Below are 25869 nucleotides of genomic sequence, written 5' to 3'. Positions count from 1 at the left end.
CATTTTTTACAGTTTTTATTGTTGCTGGAGGCTCTAATACAATATGAATTGTAAGCTTTACAAAAAAGACAAAAGATTCCCCTCCAAAATGGAAACAACCCAAATGTTTCCACTGAGACAAAAACAACAAAAATAAAAACCTGTGACCCCCAACAAAGACAGTACAGAGAAGAGCTGAACACAAGGGGAAGCAACTGTCCTGTTACACTCTGTTTATGTTTGGGGTGGGGGTGAAATGGGTGATATTAACAGTCCATCCCATGCTCCCACTCAGCTCTCAGGCATGCAGACAGAGTGACACAAAGTGTAAAAACCAGGTTGTGCAGAAAGAAAAAAGGCCGCCCTTCTGTTTACATCACCTGGAAGGCTGACAATCAATCACTGACACTTCTATATATCAGACCGGTGTCGGCAACAACACAGGAGCTGATGACATCACGGTCACGCCCACTGTGACTAACAGTCTGGGTCTGGTTCCTCAGCAGAGTGGGGACATCTGACTGAACGCATCAGGGACTCTGACTACAACATAAGATTATCATTAACTGTGATAATACTAGTATGTCAATAACATGGGCGGCAGAGAGCAAAGAAACAGAGGGAGTGAATGGCTTTGTGGAAACAAACAAAAACAACCATAAATAGAAAGCTAAGCATTTTTTCCTTTTTTGTTAACAAACAAACACATGTAGCACTGAAACCGGCACGGAGGGAGAGACGTGAAGAAACAACAAAAAAGATGGCAGAAGAGACGCAGAGAGAATGACACTCAGCGAAAGTGGGAGCATCTCTACGGGTTTTGTTTGAGTTTGAGCGCCTTCACTAGGTCGTTCTTTAGAGCCTCCTTCTGCGACCTGTCGGCCTGAGGCTGAACACTCCTGTGTGCAGAGGCAGAGAGAGGAGAGAGTTAGTGTGTACAATCATCATCATCATCATCATCACACAACAGGACACACTGGAACCTCCTTAGTGAATGAAAAGATCGTGTTTTAAAGGACAAAACTGAAAAGGTTCATGTTTTTGTGTCAGTCCAACTCTTCCTCAGCAGACGAAAAACTAAAGAAAAATCATAATCCCACAACATTATATACGCACACATTAATGTGATGCTGGTCATCCTGTCTAATCTGTTGGATGAAATTTATGCAAACATAATAAAGTACAGAACTAGCATTTTAACTCATTTTAAAGTTATTTGTAGCACAATATTCACTTACACTTAGGGCTGCTCGATTATGGCAAAAATAATAATCACGATTATTGTGACTGAAATTGAGATCGATTATTTAAGACGATTTTTCAATTTATGTTGATTTTATTTGTTTTTATTCAGTCATAAAATTGCTCAGGGCACAATCAGGACAAAAATAAATAACAAGATGATCACTAAAATAACTCATTGCCAGTATAAAAAGACCAATATACTTATAGCTCATAGTCTATGACCCAAGGGCTACAGACCTTGGTTTAACTCATTTAAGTCTAACCAGTACAGACCCAAATACCAATATCTTGCAAATACTGACAGCAAGAATTATACAGTGGCATTCATAACAAATAAATGTAAATAAATTTATGTTCACAAAATGTTGCATAACATTTATTGAGTCATGTCAAGGTGCTGTAGGAGAGTGCACTAGCACCGTGTCCTCAGAGAAATTAGTTATTATTTATCAGCGTGAGGAACATATTTCTACCTTATTTATAAACTATTTATTTACAAGTCCATCAGTTAATGTAATAATTGTCCCAACCACAGCTGCACCCCCCACCCTGGGGGTGCAGCAATCGGGGCAAGCTGCACGTGTGTTTAGCACGCGCACATTTAGCCGTTTTTAGCGGCTCAGAAGTCCGCAGGTGCGGTGTGTGTGCCATTCACTCTGGTTAATCCAACAGGGAGCCAGCTCCGACAGCTGTTTCTTTAGCGGCTGACACATCACTGCATCATTCCCTTTCCTAATGTCCTGAAGAACGGTCCGGAGCGCAGGCGGAGTGTTTAGCTAACCTGCAGGAAATGACGACGACAGTTATCCAGAAAGTAGCTAAGGGTTACCAGAGATGTTTCTGAGGTGTTCGCTAGGTACTTTTAAGATTTAAAAAGTCAAGAAGGGGTCTGAAAAGCTGTTAGAAATAGCGTCAAAGTCGCCAAGTTCGCAACACTGTGGAGGAGCGCTTCATTTGCAACTCAGGGCAGCGCAAGTGGGAGGAGCAAATAATCGGCTTGTTTTGTTTTTATAATCATTCAAAACTCAGATCGTAATCGTGATTAAAATTTGATTAATTGAGCAGCCCTACTTACACTTTCCATTTTTAATGTCTGATTCTTTTGTGTTATGATGTTACTGTTACATAACGTTATTACCCGTTTTATGCTAATAGCTGACCTCTGCCTACGTCTTAACTCTAATCTCTGCACATGAATTTCCACGTACTCAGAATAACAGTTTTACAAATGCCAAATAAAACCTTATCTTTGTAGACGATGCTTTAAAAAGTGCTTCAAACAGAATCATGGGAAACCTTTCCACAACCTGACCTGCTGCTGCCACCGTAACCTGTGTAAAATCACCATAAAATGCTATCTTACCTCATGCTGCAGTTTGTATCATCGTGTTATCTTTAATCTTTACTATTTCTTTATGTGTGGCGGGCATCAACCCATCTAAGGACTGGACATGAAAATGTGTCCAGTCTTACATAAGTACATTAATACATACACACATGTTCATTAATATGCAGTTATGGAAGTCCACTTTTGCCACTGTGATGAAAAACAAACAACTCATATCCCACAATCATGAGATGCTTGTTTGTTTTTCTTTAATCAGAAAGGCAGAACCGGGCTTCCTTAAAACGCCCTTAAGAAATCAACTTGAAACAACAGACAGTAAACACACCGAGCACCATAACGTTAGTGTGTTATTGTCTCAGATCATCTGTTAGACTACAGGTGAACAACCCAGCACAACATGCTTTACACAGCTGCTCAGGGAGAACGCTGATGGTGGACACATGAAAGCCTTCCACCTGGCTCAGGATCCAACGATAATGGAGAGGTTTGTTTTCTTTTCCAAACAACTTGTTCATTTCATTGCTCGTTCCAAACCCTCTACCAGGTTCTCTATTCTCATGAAGGTTTAAAACTCTGGGATATTTTAAGAAAACACACACAAGTGCATGCATAACACACACCGTGCCGGGCTGTACCTCTGACCCTAATCAATGAAGATCTGACGCTGAGTGAGGACCTGTGACAGCTCCCTCTGGAGTTGCCGGTACTTTTGATTATCAGGCAAAGACTCAATAGATCTGGAGCAAACGGGAGAGGAAGCGGGAGAACCGAGATGAAAGAGAACACACAGGATGAGATGGAGAGCAGAAACATGGTGTCAGAGCCCAAAAAAAGCCTGATGGGAGAGTTTGATGAGAGGTTATGGAATGAAGTGTGGCAAAGGTGGGACCAAGTCCAAAGTTAATGTTCAAGTCACAAGTAGGTCATGAGTCTTTCCAGTCAAGTCGCAAGTAAACAACCATGTCCCAAGACAAGTCCTAGATTTTGAGTTTAAAGACATCCGAGCAACTATGTCATTTCATTACAAAAACAGACATTTCCAGAAATTATACTTCCTAAGGCTTCATTCATTTGCTCCAATAGCAAAAGATGCAGCAGAACCTGATTACAAATAAAAGTGCTGCTAAAAACCTACAAAAGTATTATTCACCGCACACGTAAATCAATACGAATGTAGTCCCGGTTAGAGATCGAACTATAGGAGTTTTACTGATGCTGATATGTAGAGGTTATGGTCAGCGAATGGCCAGTGTGTGCTGCTGATCTACATAGCCATTGTCAATAACTATGGATGCATATTTCTGGACCTGATCAGTTGTTGAAATCTTGACTCTAAACTTTGTACGCTACTCGGAATTAGAACCTTTAAAAGCTGCAATGGCAAATTTGAAAAACAAATTAGTCGATGTCTTACCGATGAGGCAGGCTGTGGACAAATCCATGGCATTGTCCACGTTACATTAGCCTAAACATCTTATCATGCCTCTTAACAATGTTCCAACATTGTATATAAATACATTGTGGAGATAATAATAATAAAGTACTTCAAACCCTCTGCCAATAAACGGTTTGGACTGAAAGCAACTACAGGGAGCCTAAGTGTCCCCCCTTTCCGGTCGGACCATGGGTCCCTGGAACAAGGAAAAAAACTGTCCATCAGAACCTGTTGCCCAATGGGCCTTCTGGCATCAAAGGAGGATCCTGGTTATCAGCGTATTCTGGAGGCCACACTTGTTTAAAAAGCACTTTAGTTTCCTTACACTGAACTAAATTATACTGACGTTTCTTTATTTTACTAAACAAATGACTCTTCGGAGGCGGACGCAGGCAGGAGCATCACGGCAGACTGACCGGTTACTGGTCTCGGTTCACTTTGCTGCGCGGCTTCCTTTACCATGTTCTGCCAGGCTACGCACTCTGACGTAGGGCTCATTCGGTTCGCTACCAAGTTGTGCTCTTTGTTAACCGCTTCATCTTTAAGTGAACGCATTTGATTCATGTGAGTGACGAGCTTGCCTCTTCTCTGGTTTGTAGGTCAATAGCACTAGGGATGCTTCGATCACGTGATCAGAAATCAAGTCCGATCATGTTTATTTTTTTTATTTTTTTTAAGGATTGGAAACGGGAAGATTGGGAGAAATAAATCAGATTTAACCTTTTAAAACAACAAACATGGCTCTTTAAACTCATCCTGAGACTGAGAATTTAAAATTGAATAAAAATGGCTTCGTCCTAATTTAAATAAGTCCCTCTACATTAATAATATTAGTTTCTTGTACAAAAACACAGTAACGTTAAACAATTTACGGCAGGCAAGGACTGAGACACCAAGTGCAGCTGGGTTAGCAAGCCTGCTAACACAGCTGCACGCTGGAGCCACAGGTGTTATGCAGAGAAACGTTACCCTGCCTGCTCCATCATGTGAACATGAATTGCTCACAGCTGCATATTGAGAGAGTAAACAACTTGAAACAAGAGCAACGTTGCTACTTTTAAGTATATTTACAATGTAAACTTTTTTTAATCGGTGTACATCCCTCAAAAAATGTAAGTGAAACTTCAAGTTGGATGTGTTTTCTTCTTATTTTAATGCTTTTCTGAAAAGTATTGGATCGGGACTCGGTAGATAATCAAAACCAAATGACTGAATCGGGGGCAAAAAAACGTGATCGGAACATCCCTGCATAGCACTCTCCCGCCCTCTAGTTGCACAACATATACAGTGATCCCTCGTTTATCGCGGTAGATGCATTCCAGACCTGGCCACGATAGGTGAAAATCCACGAAGTAGGGACACCATATTTACAGTATTTATGTAACAGGTACGTATTCGGTATTCAGACTTTTAAAACCCTCCCTTTACATAGTACTGTATTTTTACTTGGTTTTTTTATAGTTTTATTACAAAAAGTGCACTTTATGATGAAATTGATGAAAAAAAAAACAGGAATTACTTGACATTTCGCATAGAAAAATACCGCGAATCGGCGAATTTCCCTTGAATAAGGCTCCAAAGAAAAAATCTGCAAAGTCGTGAATCCGCGATAAACGAACCGCGAAGTAGCGAGGGATCACTGTATTGCACTCTCCCGCCCTCTAGTTGGACAACATATATTGTACAGTAGCAGTTGCTGGGGGGGATTTACTTCCCGTCTCCCGGTGTGCTCAGCGGCATGTAGGTGTGGTCTGGCTGAACCCTGAGCGAGCGGGAAGTGCCCATTATTGACCTGACTTGTGAATTCTCATGAAAACTGTTCTGCTGTTTAGTACTGCTGTCATTACTGACTCACCGCATTTAACTGCTACTATATTTTATACAAGCACATTAGGGTGTGAACAGCAGTTAAACTACCGATTAGACTGATGTTTTATTTTTGTTGTACCACCTTCAGAACAAAATGATCAGAAATGTTCATTCAGGGTATATACAGCAATCCTTAAGTAAAATTTACTACTTTTTAATACTTTTTTTTACTACCTTCAGAATTTTTTTAAAACCATCACAACACTAAATTGCAAGTGTTAATCAGCGACCTATTTACACATATTTTAACATATATAACATACAAAAAACATAGACTTAGAGACTCACTGATGTTGACAACGTATTGCGCATATTTATTTTACTTAGAAAATATGCCAGGCACTTCTTTTCAGCGGTTCAGACAGTTGACCACGGCGCCTGAAATGATGCAGAACGACCACTGAATATGACGTCATCATAATGTGACCGGATATGCTAAAGTAGGGCTGCTCGATTATGGCAAAAACAATAATCACGATTATTGTGACTGAAATTGAGATCTCGATTATTTAAGACGAATTTTCAATTTATGTAGATTTTTTTTAATTTATTTTTATTCAGTCATAAAACTGCTCAGGGCACAATCAGGGCAAAAATAAACAAGAAACAAGATGATCACTAAAAGAACTCCTGATTCCCAGTATAAAAAGACCAATATACTTATAGCTCATAGTTTATGACCCAAGGGCTGTAGACCTTGGTTTAACTCATTTAAGTCTAACCCGTACAGACCCAAATACCAATATCTTGCAAATACTGACAGCAAGAATTATACAGTGGCATTTATAACAAATAAATGCAAATAAATTAATGTTCACAAAATGTTGCATAACATTTATTGAGTCATGTCAAGGTGCTGTAGGAGAGTGCACTAGCACCGTGTCCTCAGAGAGATTAGTTATTAGTTATCAGCGTGAGGAACTTATTTCTACCTTATTTATAAACTATTTATTTACAAGTCCATCAGTTAATGTAATAATTGTCCCAACCACAGCTGCACCCCCCACCCCCCAACCCGGTCTCACAGCAATCGGGGCAAGCTGCATGTGTGTTTAGCGCGCCGCACGCGCACACTTAGCCGTTTTTAGTGGCTCAGGAGCCCGCAGGTACGGTGTGTGTCACTCACTCTGGTTACTCCAACAGGGAGCCGGCTCCGAGAGCCGTTTCTTTAGCGACTGACTCATCACTACATCATTCCCTTTCCTAATGTCCTGAAGAACGGTCCGGAGCGCAGGCGGAGTGTTTAGCTAACCTGCAGCAGGAAATGTCGACGATAGTTATCCAGAAAGTAGCTAAGGGTTACCAGAGATGTTTCTGAGGTGTTCGCTAGGTACTTTTAAGATTTAAAAAGTCAAGAAGGGGGTCTGAAAAGCTGTTGGAAATAGCATCAAAGTCGCTAAGTTGGCAACGGAGCGCTTCATTTGTAACTCAGGGCAGCTCAAGTGGGAGGAGCAAATAATCGGCTTGTTTTATTTTTATAATCGTTCAAAACATTTCATTCGGAATATATTTCTATGTCGATGTTCAGAATACGACACCTGATAGTCTGAAAAAAATAATACCTAACTTGGAAAAAAATAATACCTCTGAGACCAAATTTAACACTTTTAATGGCCTTAAATTTGACTATTTTTATTTATCACTTTTTAATACTTTTTAAAACCCCGCGGACACCCTGTCATTAGACAGAACTAAGTGGAGTCACAAGTCACTGACATTCAATTCTAGTCAGGTTGCAAGTCTTCCTATAATTAACCACGTCAAGTCACACCTGAGTAATGGGAGCAGTAAACCCTCTGGTTTACCACTCATGCCCATGTGACTGGGAAAGTCAGCTTTAAATAAACCACCAGATAAGAGTTAAAAAAGGCAGTTATGGAGGAACTGACTAGGAGCCCGATACCAGATCACTTGACAGCTCAAGCAGCCGTACCTTAGGCCGTTTACGATGTCCTTGGTCTTCCCAAAGTAGATTTCATTCAGCGTGGAGCGAATCTTGTTCTCCATATCCTGACACAGGACATTAACAACTGTTAGAGTGACCTAAAAATGACTGATGACCACATCACCCCGCAAATAACCTGTAAAATATTATTTCACACTAAATATCTCCAAGTGATACTGACTTCAACGAGTCGGCCGATGTTGGCGATGTGGGGTGAAGATTCTCCAACCGTCTCATCTTTCTCCATCTAGACAAGTAAAAAATAAAATGACCTGAAGTACCACTGCAGCATCACAGAACAAGCTGTTCAGAGCAGAGACACACCTGTCTTGTGAGGCTGCCACCCAGGTTCATGGTGCCAGAACCGGTCTTGGTCGTCTGGAGCCACAGCATGACAGTGGAGGTGAGTTTATAGTGAGCAGTGCGACCACTGGACTTCTCCTACAAACAAAAAATATTTGAATATTATATGAAAAACTAACTAAGACTCAACAGAACAGCATGTAAACAAAACGGACCAGAACCAGCTCATCTGTCAGAACTGTTGGATGACTATTTGGGTGACTGAACCAGCATCTTTGGTCCAGAAGAGCATTCAAGGCCAGTTAGATGTTCCCTAGGGCATTTCCAACACAAGCTACAATAGTTTTATAAAGAGGACAGATGTGCTACTGAATGTTTGGTAAAGTTAGTCATGGAGTTCCTCAGGATTCAGTGATGGAACCAAGACTCTTGGACCTCACAGGATAAATGCTGATGATGGTTATCTTCATCTCTGAAGCCTCGTGATCAGACTACAAACATGTTTAAAGACATAAGAGACATAAAAACCTTTATTTTGTTTTTAAATGCAGACGAGCTTATTTATGGACCCGAGCCCTTTGGGAACAAAATGAGTTATTAGGTTCCTCTGGATGACATTAACCTGTCTTCTACCATCACAAGGAACCTTGGTGTTGTGGATCAGGACCGTCTTTTAGCTCTAATACAGAAACATGTTGCTAGGACTGCCTTCTTCCGTGTTGTTGCTACATTTTTGGAATATCCTGACCCAGAGTGACAGCCTGGCCTGCCAGACTCCTGCTCTGTTTAAATCTGCACAGAGAAAAGGTCTGGGAACTCTCCTATTCAAATAACCCCACCCTCTGAGAATTCTAACCGAGCCAATCAGCGCCGAGTAGCGTACGTCACACACCACAATGCCGAGTTTGTCATAAACATGGCGTCTGAAGAGGAGTTCGCTGCGGCTCTTTCCTCTGTTCTAAATGACTTGAACGTGTCTTTAAAACCACAAGTAGAAGCACTAAAAGCCTTTCTTCTAAAACAACTAAAATTCTCTCTCTCTCTCTCAAAATATATATATATATATCTCATCTAGATATATATATTGATATCTATATATATCTATAGATATCTATATATATCTCTATATCTATATATCTATATCTATATATCTATACACACACACATATATATATATGTTTGCGTCGTTGCAAGATGCTATTTTTGACCACAGCTAAAAACTACAGCATCGCGCGGTACAGTCGGCATTTTCATCTTTTTTCTGATTGGTTATTTTTGAGCTGCCTAGTCCCACCCCTCAAGTGCCTCTCTGCCTGTGTGTTACCAGACTCTCTGTGCAGAATTCAGCAGAGGACGAGTCTGACAGGCCAGGCTACCAAACTGATGCAGAAACAACTCATTTGCATTTATTGCATCTCCATGTTTACTGCAATTAGCACGATGTTTAAAAGGTTTTTAAAGAGGCCTTCAGCTGATCCAGAATGTTGACGCTGGTTCTTTTGGGTTGCATGAGAATTTCTCCAGTTTTAGCATCGCTTCAGTAACTCTGAATTTGAAAAAGCTCTGAAAAATCAGGCTGCTTCTTATTTTAGAGTGCTTCTTTTTCCAGGTGTCCTCAACCAAACACTCCTTTCTCCTTTCTTTTGGTGGTCACTTTGCTTTTGAAAAACTGCTAAAACATAAAACATTCTCCCATCACAGGAAATTATTAAAGCTCAGATTAAAAACCATAAAGTCAGAAACAAAACCAGTTTCTGCTCACCTGCACTTCCACCACATGGATAGAGTCCCAACACCCTTTTATCTTCTTGGATCCATCCCCCGCCTTTTTAATGAGAATTACTCCAGCAAAACCGTGATCCAAGTCCCACAGGTACACAGAGGACACGCCCCCTTCAAAGTACCTGAAGAGCAAATGTATGAAGTGTGAATGCCCGTTGCAGAAATCCTGAGACGGACAGCCCTGCTAGTACTTACAAGTCTCTGTATTGGTCGAAGGCGTTATTAGCTTCGACTTCGAGTTTTCTCAAGCGAGCCGAAGGCATGGCTCCATCTTCAATAGGGGGTTCATACTTATTACTCCACGGGGATCTAAAGGAGAACACGTAACAGAATGGAATGTCAAGGCGGTTCTAGAATAAGGGAGAAAAAACACCAGGAAAGGTCTAAAGACTGGCTGAAGCACAACCAATCAGGATCACAAAATATAATCATTAAATCAGTCCATAAAAGTGGAGAAGGATGATGTCACTAAACAACTGTGCACGAATAAATGCTCACCATTAAAACTCATCTTTACAAGATGAGAAAAAGACTTGATGAGTTTTGGAGCCAAAAGAGAAAGTAGTTTTATGTTGTTGGCAAAATGTTTCCCATTAGTTTTACAACTTACAAATCAGACCATTCATAATACAAAAGAGAGAATAGCTAAATAAAAACCAGACATCCTGAGGGTAGATCAAATTAATGTCTGGCTTAAAGTCTTAAATTACACTAATCATCTTTAGTTCTTGTTGAGCCAATGTTCAGCTTGTAAAAAGACAATTACGATGATATCTTTTAAAGAATTGATCATTTTGCTCAACTATAAAGGATATGTTCAGCATCTAATGACTCCATATGATGTACAAAAACCACAAATGACTACTTTCATGGTAAAAAAAATCAGAATATCATACCATCTCTAAATAGTCCAACACTTTTGAAAGCTTTAATCATTTTCCAGGTAACATAACACAAGGGTTAAACATGTAAAGTGTGTGTGTGTGTGTGTGTGTTCTTTGCAAACTGCAGACATAATTGTCCTCCTAAACTCCACCTGTAGGAGTCGCCGTCTCGGTTATAATCACAGAGCAGGTAGTCTTTCCCCACTACCTTGTCCCGAGCAATTTTCAGGGGCTGGTCAACCGAGGAGAGCAGGTCCTCACACAGACTGGGTACCTGGAGGCAAACGCACAGAAAAAACAGGTGATTAGGATAATTCAGATCCAGATTAGCTTTATTAATCCTCCAGGAAGTTCAGTTTTCCAACAGTAATCTCTAATTTCCCTCTGGGATTAATAAAGTATCTTTGATTGATTGACTGAGCAGGTCATCCACAGAAAAAACGGTTTCAACAAGAAATTTTATGTAGAAAACAACAGATTATTGAAGAATACAGTCTAATAAAATATACAAAAATAAAGTAAAACAGCTGCATCTAAATGTCACTCTTCCTTAAGGAAAACATGCAAGATAACATGAACTTTGACTTTTTTCCTGGGTGGGTGGGGACGACGCAGAGCCACAACTTCAACAGAAAAATAAAAGTAAAACAAAAGTCCACATTCCAGTTGCATCCATCAGCCAGAAGAGTTTGGATTAAAAACATAACAGAAATGTAATATCCAAGAGATAAGAGTCTACAAATTAGTTCTCACAGACCGACATTGGACCCTACCACCCACCCCAATTCTGTGCTCCTGCATCAGAGCAGACACAAAGGAGCCCGTTATCCAGAAAGGTCCCCCATCCACACACACACACACACACACACACACACACACACACACACACACACACACACACACACACACACACACACACACACACACACACACACACACACACACACACACACACACACACACACACACACACACACACACACACACACACACACAAGAAGTGGGTCAAGTAGGACAGGTGCAGGATAAACAGGAATGAAAATTGTGATTTTGGCTGTTTGTGGGTGATGGAGGAGTTTCAGCTAGGCAGGAGCCAAAAAAAAAAAGAAAAGAAAAGAAAAAACTTGGCAGCAAAGGTGATTGACAGCTGGGATAATAATCATTAATAACCGGACACAGTGGTCTTGGAGTAAGAAAAGAGCAGATGTCCAGAGGAAGAAGGGTTAAAGGTGAGAGGAGAACAGGTGGGGGTCCAAACAAGCGGATGTAAGCAGGAAATATGAAGGTACAAGTGTGACTTGATTTATGTCCAGTCTGGACAAATTCACTTAAATTCAAAAACATTTTTAAAATTAGCTTAAATCTGATCATAACTTCTGTCAAATGGTGAAGGAAATCCACAATAAGGTACAAAGGTGAGCAAAAATAGTATAAAGCGTAACCCATTTAAACGACAGAACCCGGTTAAAGATTGAATTTAGGCTAGACTCTGGCCGAGCCTTTGTCCTCTAAGGAGGTCGGACCAGATTTCATGGACAGTAACTCACCAGGTCAATGAGGTCGCTGAGGTTCTTCTCAATCTGCTGAGGAGGCAGACGCCTCATCAGGTCCAGAGCACAGTCCAGCTGCTGGTCATTCTGAAACAAACACCCACAGGGAGACCCCCGTCAACACAATAGTTCAGGAAATGCAGCTTTTACTGTTTATATTGATAGTTAGCTTCATTGTGCAGAATGACTCAGCAGATCCACTTTAACCCGTTAAAGCCGGATGCACGAAATACAAAACTTCATTTATTTTAAAGGACTCATCTATGACAACAAAATATTAGGTATACAACACTACAACAGAAGTAAAGTATTACTGGCACTTATGTCCTGCAGCACTTGTTCTTCCACAGGGAGACAGAAAACTAATTCAATGGAGCTGAAGATTGAGGACACTAATCCTGTTAAAGAGATAGAGACCCGTGATTCTGATCGGTTTACTGCTGGATGGTAAGAAAAAAAAAAAAAAAAAAAAAAGATACTGATGTCTTAGAAATTAGTAGAAAAAAATACACATTCAGCAGTATCTCCCTTCAAGTGTCAAAAAGTAATGAGTTAAAATTTAACCCCACTGTATGATAATAAAAGGGTGAGCAGAATGTTAATTACTTAAGAATATTGTAGCTTAAAGTGACGATGCGCATTTATCCTGACGACGGGGGCAGTACATACCTAAATCATTGCAAGCAAGCACTATTTTTGTGTTAGAGTACGACCTTTCCAACGGAGGAGGGCCATTAGGGTCAAAAAGCCCCGAGAGCGCAACCTCCACCAAATAAGCACACCAGACTCCCTTTCATCACTGGCAAGAAGTGAAAATGTAAATGTGTAAAAACGATTATGAATGGAAAAGTTTTGTAACCATTTGTTACAAATCAGCAAATCCATTTTGTCCTCATGGGCTCCCATAGAAGGAAACATGGTGTCTAATATGGCGTTGACCCTAAAGGAAAGATATGCTGTGACAATTTTTTCCTTTCTTTTCCAGTTCATATCTCCACCTCCATCTTCTCTACCTGCACCCTGCTGTAACTGCAGATCACAACTTCTCAAACCTTGATGTTTGAGAATCTTCCTTCTCCAACATCATGGTCCATGGAGACTCCTGTCTGACATCTGTCAGCCTGTTCATCACCAAAGAAAACGATAAGTTGCTCAGAGCCGATTGTTGATGCAGTCCCACTTCCACCTTGAACGCCTAACTCCTACAGCTGTCTCACAGCGCTCACACACGTCCTCTGCCACTCCAGACCTCATGCACCACAACTCCTTTCTCAGCACCATCATATGCTTTCTCTAAATCTACAAAAATGCTCATCCTTCTGACCTTAGCTGTACTTCTTCAGAATTATTAAAGCAATAGTAGCATTTTCAGGATACTTGGTTGGCATCAAACCATTCTGCTGCTCACAAATGCTCAATTCTGACCTAAGCCTGGCTTCCACTACACTTTCTCAGAGTGTCATTAGCATCATTAGCTTTGTTCTGAAGTCCCCACAATTCTGTTAGCTACATCTGCTGCCATGTTTTAATCATATAAACAGAAAAGAATAGTCTATTAATCCCAGTGGGGAAATTCACTTGTTACATACACTTGGGCAAGACACTTAACCCACCTTACCCGCTGGTGGTGGTCGGAGGGACTGGTGGTGATTTGTGCTAATATTTTATCAGATTGATATCGGCATGATCGGTTAATACTGAAGACTGCAATGTCTGTATCGTATCAGATGTAAAAAATAAATTAAAAAAGTTGTACCAGGACATCTCTAGTATGAATGGATGAATGACACTAGTGTAAAGCGCTTTGGAGTCCCTCTGACTGAAAGGTGCTATACGAGTGCGGATCATTTATCATTATTTGTAACTTTTGTTGGAGATGGCTCTACTCTGTCAATGATGAGGCTTTGAACCGCCAGTTGGACATTGTTTTGAATTTCTGTCTGACAAAAGCGTTTACATGCTTAATCAGCACATATCATTGGAATCATAAGAATCATAGCCAATATGTATACATAGTGTTGTAAATAGATGCTGTATTGATTTGGAAGTTTGCAATCTGTGTCCATCTGACTAATTCATAGGCATTAGGGTTGTCACGGTGTGAAAATTTATCCTCACGGTTATTGTGACCAAAATTGTCACGGTTTTCGGTATTATCGCAGCATTTTTTTAAACATGTTAAATTTTCAGGAAACTAAATAAACCCTGTATATCAGGAAAATATTGTCCTCAGTTTGTGTCTAAATTTTATCTACAATGTGTTATTTTGTAATTATGTTGTTTATTTGTTTACATATTTCCCCTTTAGTCTTTTAAATACCAATATTTGTCCATAACTTCTTATTTTTTGTCTGTTTGATGTCATCATTTAAAAAATATTAGATCAGATTATACTCAGTACTCAAGTAGCCTTCTAATCAGATACTTTTTTTTTACCCTTACTTGAGTAATAAACCCTATATCAGGAAAATATCGTCCTCGGTTTGTGTCCTTCCAGTGAGCTTTGCAGATGTGGGAAAATGTCATCAGGCAGTAATCATTGTTAAATTCATAATTATTCTTGGAGAGAGACCAACTCTTATCTGCCCCTGGGAGCCCCGTAATGCGTAGCGTCATTTCAACATGGGGGTGTCCGCGACACGGTTTATATGCAGGTAGCGGCGCTGCGGCTGCTTTATATAGCCACTCGTTGCATTCTCCCTCAACCCAAATCCTCGGATCACGCATTTTAGCTAAAAAGCTAACGTTAGCTTGCCTTGCGTTGACTGTAGAGTTGTGGGTGATGGTCACGCAGATGTGTCATGAGATTTGAAGCGTTGCTGCTTTTCACAGACACTTTTTCTGCACGTGCTGCAAACAGGATAGCCGTCTATCAACTGTCTCTCGGCATTCTTCAGATATCCAAAAATGCCCGTACTTAGGGCTGCTCAATTAATCGAATTTTAATCACGATTACGATCTGAGTTTTGGACGATTATAAAAAACAAAACAAGCCGATTATTTGCTCCTCCCGCTTGCGCTGCCCTGAGTTACAAATGAAGCGCTCCTCCACAGTGTTGCCAACTTAGCGACTTTGACGCTATTTCTAGCAGCTTTTCAAACCCCCTTCTTGACTTTTTAATCCTAAAAGTACCTGGCGAACATCTCAGAAACATCTCTGGTAACCCTTAGCTACTTTCTGGATAACTGTCGTCGACATTTCCTGCAAGTTAGCTAAACACTCCGCCTGTGCTCCGGACCGTTCTTCACAACATTAGGAAAGGGAATGATGCAGTGATGTGTCGGTCGCTAAAGACAGCTCTCGGAGCCGGCTCCCTGTTGGAGTAACCAGAGTGAGTGACACACACACCGCACCTGCGGACTCCTGAGCCACTAAAAACAGCTAAATGTGCGCGTGTGGCATGCTAAACACACGTGCAGCTTGCCCCGATTGCTGTGAGACCGGGTTGGGGGGTGCAGCTGTGGTTGGGACAATTATTACATTAACTGATGGACTTGTAAATAAATAGTTTATAAATAAGGTAGAAATAAGTTCCTCACGCTGATAATTAATAACTAATCTCTCTGAGGACACGGTGCTAGTGCACGCTCCTACAGCACCTTGACACGACTCAGTAAATGTTACGCAACATTTTGTGAACATCAATTTATTTGCATTTATTTGTTATAAATGCCACTGTATAATTCTTGCTGTCAGTATTTGCAAGATATTGGTATTTGGGTCTGTACTGGTTAGACTTAAATGAGTTAAACCAAGGTCTGTAGCCCTTGGGTCATAAACTATGAGCTATAAGTATATTGGTCTTTTTATACTGGGAATCAGGAGTTATTTTAGTGATCATCTTGTTTCTTATTTTTGTCCTGATTGTGCCCTGAGCAGTTTTATGACTGAATAAAAACAAATAAAATCAACATAAATTGAAAAATCGTCCTAAATAATCGTGATCTCAATTTCAGTCACCATAATCGTGATTATTATTTTTGCCATAATCGAGCAGCCCTACCCGTACTTCCCACTTTGTCTTCTTTGAGGAACAATAAATGTCCTGCGCGCTGCCGTCTCCTCCTTTGGCCATTATTTCAGCTTTAGCTTCAAGAAAGTTTTGGTCGTAAACATCAAAGTGCGCATGTGCCGCCGGCAACTTCAGCAGATGATACGGTGGCTGGTAAGGGTCACCACGCCTACACCGCAGCCACGGTAATCCACCGAGATAATATAGTTTTTTTAAAAACAAGACGGTTATTATTATAGTCAACTTTTTTACCGGGGTTTACCGCTACACCGGTTACCGTGACAACCCTAGGCATATAGCTCAAAAATCCTCCAATAATTCATCCAGTCGCCCAGCCTTATAACCCACATATTCATGATTGTAACCCAACGCTGTCATCTTGGAGACTGTTTAAAATCAAAGACGATCACGGAGGGGTTATGCCTCCTTTTAAGAAAAGAGTGGATCAGTAAATGAAAGGATCAGTAACAAGAGAAAATATTCACACCCTTCCAGGCAAACTCTAAACAGCACAGAGGGTATACAGATGCTGCATTTGAACAAAGGAGTGCTCATGACTTGTCATGTGAATGTTTTTAAGATGATGGCAAGACTGGTAAAAAAACTGCTTTTTAACACAATACTGGAGGCTATAGCAAAGTAAATGAAGATCTGACCACCAAATGCATCATTGCAACTTTGACAAGCTCCTCCAGCATTTTCCCAAATATTCAACATAATAACATTTAAATCTCCAAAGAGCACCAACTGGAAATTTTAATTACTTGAACATCTAACTGGACATTATTCAAACTGATAAGGAAATTGTTCTACCAGAAACCAAATGATCTTGTGACTGGTGTCCAACAAGGAGTTTGCTGCACTGCTAAGGCCCCTGTTGGTGTTTCACTGGGCTCTTTACAAAATTAAGAGGTATCTTCTCCCCCGATATTAATGTGAAGTAATTAATTATGGCAAAGTAACGTGCACCACGATCAATTATCTACTGGGTTGGATTAGACAGCACCTGTTGTATTTTATTCCAGTAGGAAGTAAATAAACACTGGCCTTCTGTAGCAGGAAAGATAAAAAAAAAACATTTAGTCACAACCAGTTTAAACTAAACATCTCAGGCTGACGTGAAAAGTAGAGAAGCTAAAATTCCTTCAGGTTTAGAAGTAATGATCTCTGAAACACACTTGAGATTACACAGCATCCTCTTCTCATGGGGAGGTCCCGCACCATAAACGTTAAGTATTAGGAATTTCACATCTGGGTCGGGCCGGCCTAACCCTGGTATGTATTTTGAATTTACATCTGGGTAATCGGTGCATTTTTCATGCTCAGCCAACCGGATTTTTCAGACCTGCTCCTCGGCGGTCCGCTTTGTGCAGAACCGACCCAACACACCCACTACCTACTGATTAGCCGGCTGAAGTTCATGCCTAACTAGAGGGAGGCTCTGATTGGCGACTAGAATCAACCAGCAGCGATTCCTGCATGCACGATTCATTGTCAGTCAATTGGAGAAAGAATCTTCTGACTGCAACTCAGAATCACCGCTCCAGCCACGGTAGCACGAGAACAGACCGCTGTGAGGAGCACACAGCAGTCTCAGTGAGAGAGTAGGAAGCGGTGTGCTTCATATCAGAGTCTCCAAAAGCAACATGGCTCACAGCTGCTTTTGTTTACCAACTTAGGGAAAACACCACGGACTTCTATGTGCATCTTTTGCCCAGGCCACATGGTTGGAGACATCAGCATTCCTTGCAGGGATGCATGTGTAATGTTGAAATTCTGGCGATACGATACATATCACGATACAGGGGAGACGATACAATATATCACGATATATTGCGATACATTCAGTCAGACGTTACAAGCAATTTTTTTTACTGAATTTATTGTAAGAATGTTCAATAAACAGTCCAAACTGATACGCAACATGTTTAACGTGAGGTATCAGAACCATGATGGAGGGATTTACATTTCAGTGGTGGAAACAAAACCTGTTGCACACTGCTGCCAACTAGCGGGTGGCGATTGAATTGCACAAAACGAAAAGAAAATGCACAAATGTTTGCATGTAAATTCTTTCAAGAATGAGATACACAGCTTTTGAATATCGATGTAATAATCACAGGAAAAAATACCACGATATATTGCCATATCGATATTTTCTTACACCCCTAATTCCCTGAGAAGGCTGTGTGAACAAAACCTGGCTGCGCAGAGATGGGCCAGCCCAACCTAGACTGCCATATGAGACAGGACCTTAGTGGGCAGACCAGTTGCAACAGGAAACTGTTTTAAGGAGTGACATTTTTAAGGTGAGATAACAGGCTGCAGAAGTGTCTACACATGTTTTCATCCAACCTTTACCAGACAGACAGAAACAAAGTCTTCAGAGATCACATGTAAATCTTATTGCTCCAGCACTTACATAGTTAAGGTGCTAAAATATACACTAAAACACAACAGATTACACCTATGTGTGCCCTTAGTTTGCAAAAAAGTCAAAGAATTGTTGAGCTATGTATATGCTTCTTTTACGCTCTCGTTTTTGTCATGCTTTTATTTTGAAGGTGTTAAGAGTGCTTACGTGACTTCCTGACTCCAAACAGGTTGGTCAGATGAAATTTAAGGTAATGTGTCTCACCTGTGTGTGTGTGCAGAGAGATGAGTAAAGCGTTCTGAGACTTCTCTTCCTCTGTCTTTGTGAACTAAGTTGAACCGCTGATAAATGTAAGCTCTGCTAACAAGAATGACAAACGACACAAAACCCAATCCAATGCTCCTATAAACCAACAATAAAGTATGTTGAAACAGAAGAAAAACAAACAAACAAACCCCTATCTCAACAAAATGTGTTATACCAGATTAATTCACTTCCCTTACAGATGTAAACAAAACCATCTAACATGGGTAATCCACACCTGAAGTGTGCAAACATACTAAAGTACATAAGAATGCATCAACCATCTGGTACAAGAATAATGACATGCTACAAAGCAGAGAGCCCTCTGAGCATAAATATTTTCATTAAGGCTAAAACAGAACATAACAGATGTTTATAGGAAGTGTCTCGCATAAAATCTCCCGTCACAAAGGTCACTTTTTAAAATCAATTTCTAACTGATGAATCACTCTGCTTCATTAAACACCCGTGTTTCTTGACAATGCATTTACAAGTGCTGCTGTCTTCATGTAAACACCGATCAGACGAGCAACTTCTGGGGTCATAGGAGAACAGACTAAAGACGGGGGCAGCTGTTCTACTTGGTTTAGTTCCTGTTGACGTCAAACAGTCATGCTGCCTACTTGTGGAAAGAAAATGCTAAAAAACTGGATGTAAAATGAAGCTAGTAAAAGGGTTTGAGTAGAAAACAAATACGTTTGAATTTTAAGAGATAAGCATCATATCTATTAACAAATGCCACCCTCTGCATTGTATTGTGTGTTTGAACTTTTGTCAGGAAACAAACGCGAGTTGCTGAAACTTTGGGCAACAAATTAACTGAAGCAGAAAAGAGATTCATATTATCTCAGTGTTATGGAAAACCTGTTTGATATCACTTGAATGGAACAAGCACTCATGCGGTGTTAAGTGAATGAGTCTTGTCAAACTAGTAATTCAGATAAATAACAAGCATCTTTTTGGTTCTCTGGAGTCACCACGAGACTAAAAAAAGGCTTACAGAGAGTTTGGAAAACTTAGAACATTAAAATATGTTGCTAAACATAGAAAAATATTGCAGCAACTGTTTTATTACATTTTTAAATAATTTCATTAACAGTTAATATTCTAACCCTTGTAACTTTTGCTGTTATTTTCACACATATCTGGGGTTCATACAATTCAATAGATTAAACAGTTAGAAAAATTCTGTCATTTTGTTTAGTTCAATATGATGTTTTATGGATTAATTTGACATAACATACAAAGGTAACCATATTTTAAGGCTGACGAGAATAAAATTAGACTAAAAATAAGTCATGTGAACATGGAGACTGGGCTGGACTGGGTGTCAGACCTATCCAGGAAAATGTAGAGAAAGGCAGCCAACTTGTCATGATTAGAAATAGTAGGAGCAAGCGCTCTTATTTTAGCTGCGAGCCACTCCGTGCTTGGCTGTTTCAGCCAGAGTAAAAGGGTGGATGAACTGTGTGAGTGTGTGTGAGAGAGAGAGCTAAATTAGGATTGATCCCTGCTGTAGCAAACTTGTGTCAAATACAAAACATCCTGTGTTAACTTTACCTATGAGGCAAGTAGATTGACTACTGTTAGCAGGAAGCTAACTAGCAACTTAGCCATGAAGCTAAATAATACTTTTCGCCACGCAGAAGTTCTGCTAGCCACGCAAGTTGGATGCACTCAGTGATTTGTGCTCCGTGCTCCTCTCAAATTACCACCCAGCTCCTCCAACCAGCAGCTGAGTGAAAAAGCAACCGCAGCCAAAGCCTAAAACCCCATCTCCAACCAGCTTCTCCGAGGGCCTTACCATGTCTGCGGCGGTCTCAGCGGGGATCGATATCACCGATGACTGTACACCTTAGCTTTGTGGTGATTTGCCAACGTACTTCTCTGGTCTCTTGTCGTTTTTATTTATACTTAGTACCCCGCGGAAGATGTTTTGTTCGCCTCTCCCTTTCTGAACCCAGCCCTGTCAGCGAAATTTACTTCCTCAACCCGGGCTATAGGAAGGAGGCTGCGGTGAGAAAACAGGCCCCGCTTGTACATCCGGGTCACTGGGGGTTAGTTTGCATCAGCCAATAGCGACGGAGCAAGAAAGGCATTGCCAAGTATGGAAAGAGATGAGCTTAGCAGCAAATATGCAGCCAGGGAGGGCGGAAGATGGACAGCTACTGAAAAAAAAACTATAATTGCAAACTGAAACTACAAATAAATAATAATAACAACATAAAAACCTGTCATCCATATTACAATTAAAATTCTTCCTGTCAACATTTATATAATTAGAACTGAACATTATCATTTGAAACTGGCCGTGTTCAGAAATTTAGTTTTGCTCAGTGACCGTAGAAAGAGGTTTTGCTGTTTTATGCATTCTTTATCAAGGTTGTTTCATAGAATGCTTAGGCAATGTTATTCAAATATAGGTCTGCAAGTCATAAATTTCAGACTTCATGAATCATGAGAGGATTAATTAAAAATGATAAATCAAATGCAAATAAAAGATTTTGTTTAATCAAAATTTTAAAAAGATGCTCAGTTACTGAAAAACTAAACATACCTGTGTTTTGAAATCGGAACAAAATGTAGGACACTTCTGACACATCTTTATTTATTTATAGTAAATGGCCTGCATGTGTTCTCATATACCTTCTAGAGTTCTACAACCCTCCAAGGCACTTCACAACACAATCAGTCATTCACCTGTCCCACCCCCTCCCCCAATGTTTTCCAATGACATTTTTTTGTCCTCTTCACTTTTTACCATCCAAAAACAATATCACGCTGTATTAAATAGACATTGGTTGACCACTAGGACCAAGCAGAAAACAACCACTTGTGTTTACGCCTGTTTCTCATTAGAACCATCCATGAGCTCATCTATTGGCTCTGCTGATACTTACTAACGTGTGATTGGCCATTCTTGTTGTCGTTCCAGGTTGTAAACAGGATGTGCTTTCATCATCGGGATCTCCTGATAAATCCCTGCTTGATCAGGCGCTCCCCTCCCAGATTCGCCGGCGCCACAAACGATTCTCAGGTGGATTCAATCCCATATCGGTAATCAAGGCTTATGCACACCTATAGGCAGCCCTTGTTAATCGATGCTAGATAAATGAGAATGGAAGTAAAGGACAGAGCCTCGTTCTTCATCTAGACATCCCCCATGTCTAAAGTCAAAACCACATCCTTGCATTCACCCATGCACAAACACATTCACACGGTAGTGATGATTAGCTACAATGTAGCCACAGCTGCCCTGGGGTGCACTGATGGAAGTGAGGCTGTCTAGCACTGGTGCCACCAGTCCCTCATACCACCACCAGCAGGCAAGGTGGGTTAAATGTCTTGCCCAAGGACACAACAGCAGAAGATCAATCCTACAGCCCTTCTGGACAATCGGCTCTATCTCCTGAGCTACTGTTTGCCATTTCAAAATAGTCATGTAAACAAAATAATGGTAAAAAAAATGTGCTCCATTTTCCAATAAAATGTATTTTCTTTTAAATGAGATTCGATCTTTATGACTCACAGTTTTCACTTTTGGCAAGGTGAGAGAGCATATTTTAAAAGTATCAGAAATGTTGCTGTCAAAGAAATTAAGAACGTCCAATAACTTCTTTCAATAAATGTAATAAAACACAACTCTGGGAAATCTAAAAAAATGTACATTTTACAAAAAGAAAACAGGGAAAACTTAAATTTAACAACAAGACCAACAGTCTACACTAAACAGGTGTGGAACAAATTAAGCAAACAGATGAAGTGTGTTTATTTTTATTGGCATTATTGTTGTCAGTGGTGCAACTGATGAAAGCTAGTATTGGTAGTAAAGGTGTTTTGTGTTTGCTTTGTCTTTAAAAATGGTTTGTTTGCATTTGCAACTGAATTGCCATCAATGTATGCCAATATGTAATTTCAAACTAACTTTGATATTAAACACATAAAGTATTCATTTTTTTCTTATCAGTAGTTTTTCTTTAAAAAATGAACATTTATCAGAAATAAATAATAATAAAATACATGCTCAAATGCTAATTACCATCATGGCTTTGTACAAAAGTATTTTTTGCACCAAATGACAAGTCAAAATCAAGTGCATATTATTGAACGTGAGAGCTATTTTTCTTCTAGTATCTGCCGTCTAAAATAAAGAGTGGGGGAAAATATCAAATAATGGCTGGATGAATAATGTTTATTTTTTGTAAATTTTAACATTCCATTTTCCAAAACATCCCACAATCAAAAAGGAAACAGATATAAAACAGAAATTGATCATAAATAAGTTGGATTGCACGTTATTAGCAACAACTGAAGAAAGAAAATACAAATGGTTGATTTTGTTTATCAAAAGGTTTTCCCAATTTCTCAAATTATGTTATATCTATTTAATTAATTAAAATAAATCAAATTATGTGTAATTGCCATAACACATAACATTACCTCCTCCTTGCACCCTATGATGCTAAGAGCTATGTTGTCTGGGGCACCACGAAGAATTTGTGCTTAGGGCACCAAAATAGCTAGCAACGGCCCTTGGGAATAAGGATCAGCACCTCCACATCTGAGACCATGGTTCTCGACCGGAAAAGGGTGGCTTGCCAACTCTGGGTCGGGGGAGAGGTCCTGCCTCAAGTGGAGGAGTTTAAGTATCTCGGGGTCTTGTTCACGAGTGAGGGTAGGAGGGATCGGGAGATCGACAGGCGGATTGGTTCGGCGTCTGCAGTGATGCGGACGCTGAGCCGATCTGTCATGGTGAAAAGGGAGCTGAGCCGGAAAGCCAGGCTCTCGATTTACCGGTCGATCTACGTCCCAATCCTCACCTATGGTCATGAGCTCTGGGTAATGACCGAAAGAACGAGATCGCGGATACAAGCGGCCGAAATGAGTTTCCTCCGTAGGGTGGCCGGGCTCAGCCTTAGAGATAGGGTGAGGAGCTCTGGCATTCGAGAGGGACTCGGAGTAGAACTGCTGCTCCTCCGGATCGAAAGGAGTCAGTTGAGGTGGTTTGGGCATCTGGTCAGGATGCCTCCTGGACGCCTCCCTGGGGAGGTGTTTTGGTCATGTCCTGCCGGCAGGAGGCCCCCGGGTCGACCCAGGACACGTTGGAGAGGTTACATCTCCAATCTGGTCCGGGAACGCCTGGGGGTCCTGCCGGAGGAGCTGGTGGAGGTGGCCGGGAAGAGCACGGTCTGGAGCTCCCTAGTTAGGATACTGCTCCCGCGACCCGGACCCGGATAAGCAGAGGAAGACGACAACGACATAACATTATGGTTAATTAATGTTGATAACAAAATAACTTCACAACACCACTTTATAATCTGTCTATCTGTTGACTTGAAATGGGAACTCTGATACTTCATTTAAAAAAGTTTAATGAGATTTAAAAAATCTATTTGTTTGTGTCAAACTGCACTGATTTATAATAGTAGATAAATACAATTACAAACATCCAGACCAAGCCCCCACAATGCGGCTCAAAAATTGAGGCAAACCCGGAAGTACCAAAAATTGCAGTTCCACCCTCATCCGCTGGGGGCTGGTGTCAGAAGAGAGCAAATCCTCATTGACTCCCATGTTAAAAATACCAATTTCACAGCAGAAATAAACATGTTTACAGCCTGGTACCAAAACATGTTTTTGGTTTAAATTATCTAGTTTACACTCATGACAACTCTGAGGGGGGTAAATTTTTTTCTCACTGTTCTGTGTATGTGTATTAAAAGCCTAAAATTCTATATAATTAATGAGCATCAGACCCACGTGACCACAGAGCTAGCTCCGTGGAAAGGCCTCAGTAGAGCCTCGGTCTGGCCTGGAAACTGTTCCGGGATTTTGAGTCCCTGTGCTTGTGTATTCTTTTTTGGATATTTTTTGTGCAATTGTTGGACAAAATGACTTGCTGTGGCATTAATTGCACTAATAGAGCGTCCAAGGAGTCTCCACTTCATTTTTTTGGTAAGTAAAATTATATTTATGTATTTTAGGTCACTGCTGAGCTGAGCTTAGATTTTAACGTGTACTGTTTAACCATGAAATTTAAATGTAATAGGGTAAAACCCAGTGCATTTAACATAATGCTGCACTTTAGAAAATAGGTTGAAATATAACATGTTGGCGGAGCTGGGTTCCGACTATCGGCTAGTGGAGCTCTCGAGAGACCGATGTTTTCCACCCGTTTCTCCCCTCCCCGCAGCTCGGTCCATCTCTGTCTGATCGTGGCTTCTGTCTGCTGCGCGGGCTACCGGCCGGCTTGTGATTCTCCCCTCCCCGCAGCTTGGCGCATCTCTATCTGATCGCGGCTTCTGTCTGCTGCGCGGGCTGCCGGCCGGCTTGTGGTTCTCCCCTCCCGGCAGCTCGGCGATGCGCCGAGCTTTCGGGAGACCTCTGTGTTCCACCCGGTTTTACCCAACGGTCAGCCCAGCGTATCTCTGACTCAGAAGCCCTGGTGTTGTGCACAGTTAACTCCGGTTGTAGCTAGGTTGCTACCTCCGTTAGCTTAGCTCCCACCTCCGTGTTAGCTTTGGGTTAGCTTCAGGTTAGCTTGACCGGGTGACGTCAGTTGATCCCAGCCTTACACCCACTCCCTCAGCTCCACCTCTCTTCCCTTTTGTGGAATTGTCTGGGCTTGAGAGAACCTGTGACACGGTCAAAATGGAGGTGGTGGCCACCTCCCATTTAGCTTCAAAAATGTGTTATTGGAGGCTATGGAAACCCATTGTCCAATATTTATATGTCGATGGTCCAGACACATAAATGGCCGTGTTCGAGATGAGCCAGTTCTGCGCAGATTAGATCACGATGATCGGCGCGCAGTGCTTGCCGGTTAGATTTGCGTCTGA

The 25869-nt window shown here is 40.9% G+C and overlaps 1 protein-coding gene across 3 annotated transcripts; it reads right to left on the bottom strand.

Moving 5' to 3' along the window:
* On the bottom strand, nucleotides 1–21069 carry capzb (capping actin protein of muscle Z-line subunit beta). Of its 3 annotated transcripts, none has more exons than XM_015959875.3 (10): nucleotides 20835–21069; nucleotides 12338–12427; nucleotides 10943–11064; nucleotides 10102–10215; nucleotides 9887–10028; nucleotides 8146–8262; nucleotides 8003–8068; nucleotides 7810–7886; nucleotides 3208–3309; nucleotides 496–878 (listed from the first exon to the last, which is right to left on the bottom strand). In XM_015959875.3, the coding sequence occupies exons 1-9, from the start codon at nucleotides 20835–20837 to the stop codon at nucleotides 3216–3218; spliced, it is 825 nt and encodes a 274-aa protein (XP_015815361.1). In that variant the 5' UTR covers nucleotides 20838–21069; the 3' UTR covers nucleotides 496–878; nucleotides 3208–3215. The 3 variants fall into 3 exon arrangements, with proteins under 3 accessions (XP_015815363.1, XP_015815361.1, XP_015815362.1); XM_015959876.3 differs by having other exon boundaries at nucleotides 646–878; nucleotides 3215–3309; XM_015959877.3 differs by lacking the exon at nucleotides 3208–3309 and having other exon boundaries at nucleotides 1–878.
* Nucleotides 21070–25869: the final 4800 nt, after the last annotated feature.

Source organism: Nothobranchius furzeri, chromosome 3 (assembly GCF_043380555.1).
Source record: "Nothobranchius furzeri strain GRZ-AD chromosome 3, NfurGRZ-RIMD1, whole genome shotgun sequence".
NCBI classification, from domain to species: domain Eukaryota; kingdom Metazoa; phylum Chordata; class Actinopteri; order Cyprinodontiformes; family Nothobranchiidae; genus Nothobranchius; species Nothobranchius furzeri.
The sequence above is the reverse complement of the archived record's forward strand: the minus strand, read 5'-3'. Positions and strand labels throughout refer to the sequence as shown.

Excerpts from the sequence above, each read along its gene's own strand:
- capzb (XM_015959875.3), bottom strand. Across the intron at positions 10,216-10,942 it reads CGAGACGGCGACTCCTACAG|ATCCCCGTGGAGTAATAAGT; the intron begins GTGGAGTTTAGG and ends GTTCTCCTTTAG. Across the intron at positions 10,029-10,101 it reads TTCGACCAATACAGAGACTT|GTACTTTGAAGGGGGCGTGT; the intron begins GTAAGTACTAGC and ends TTTGCTCTTCAG.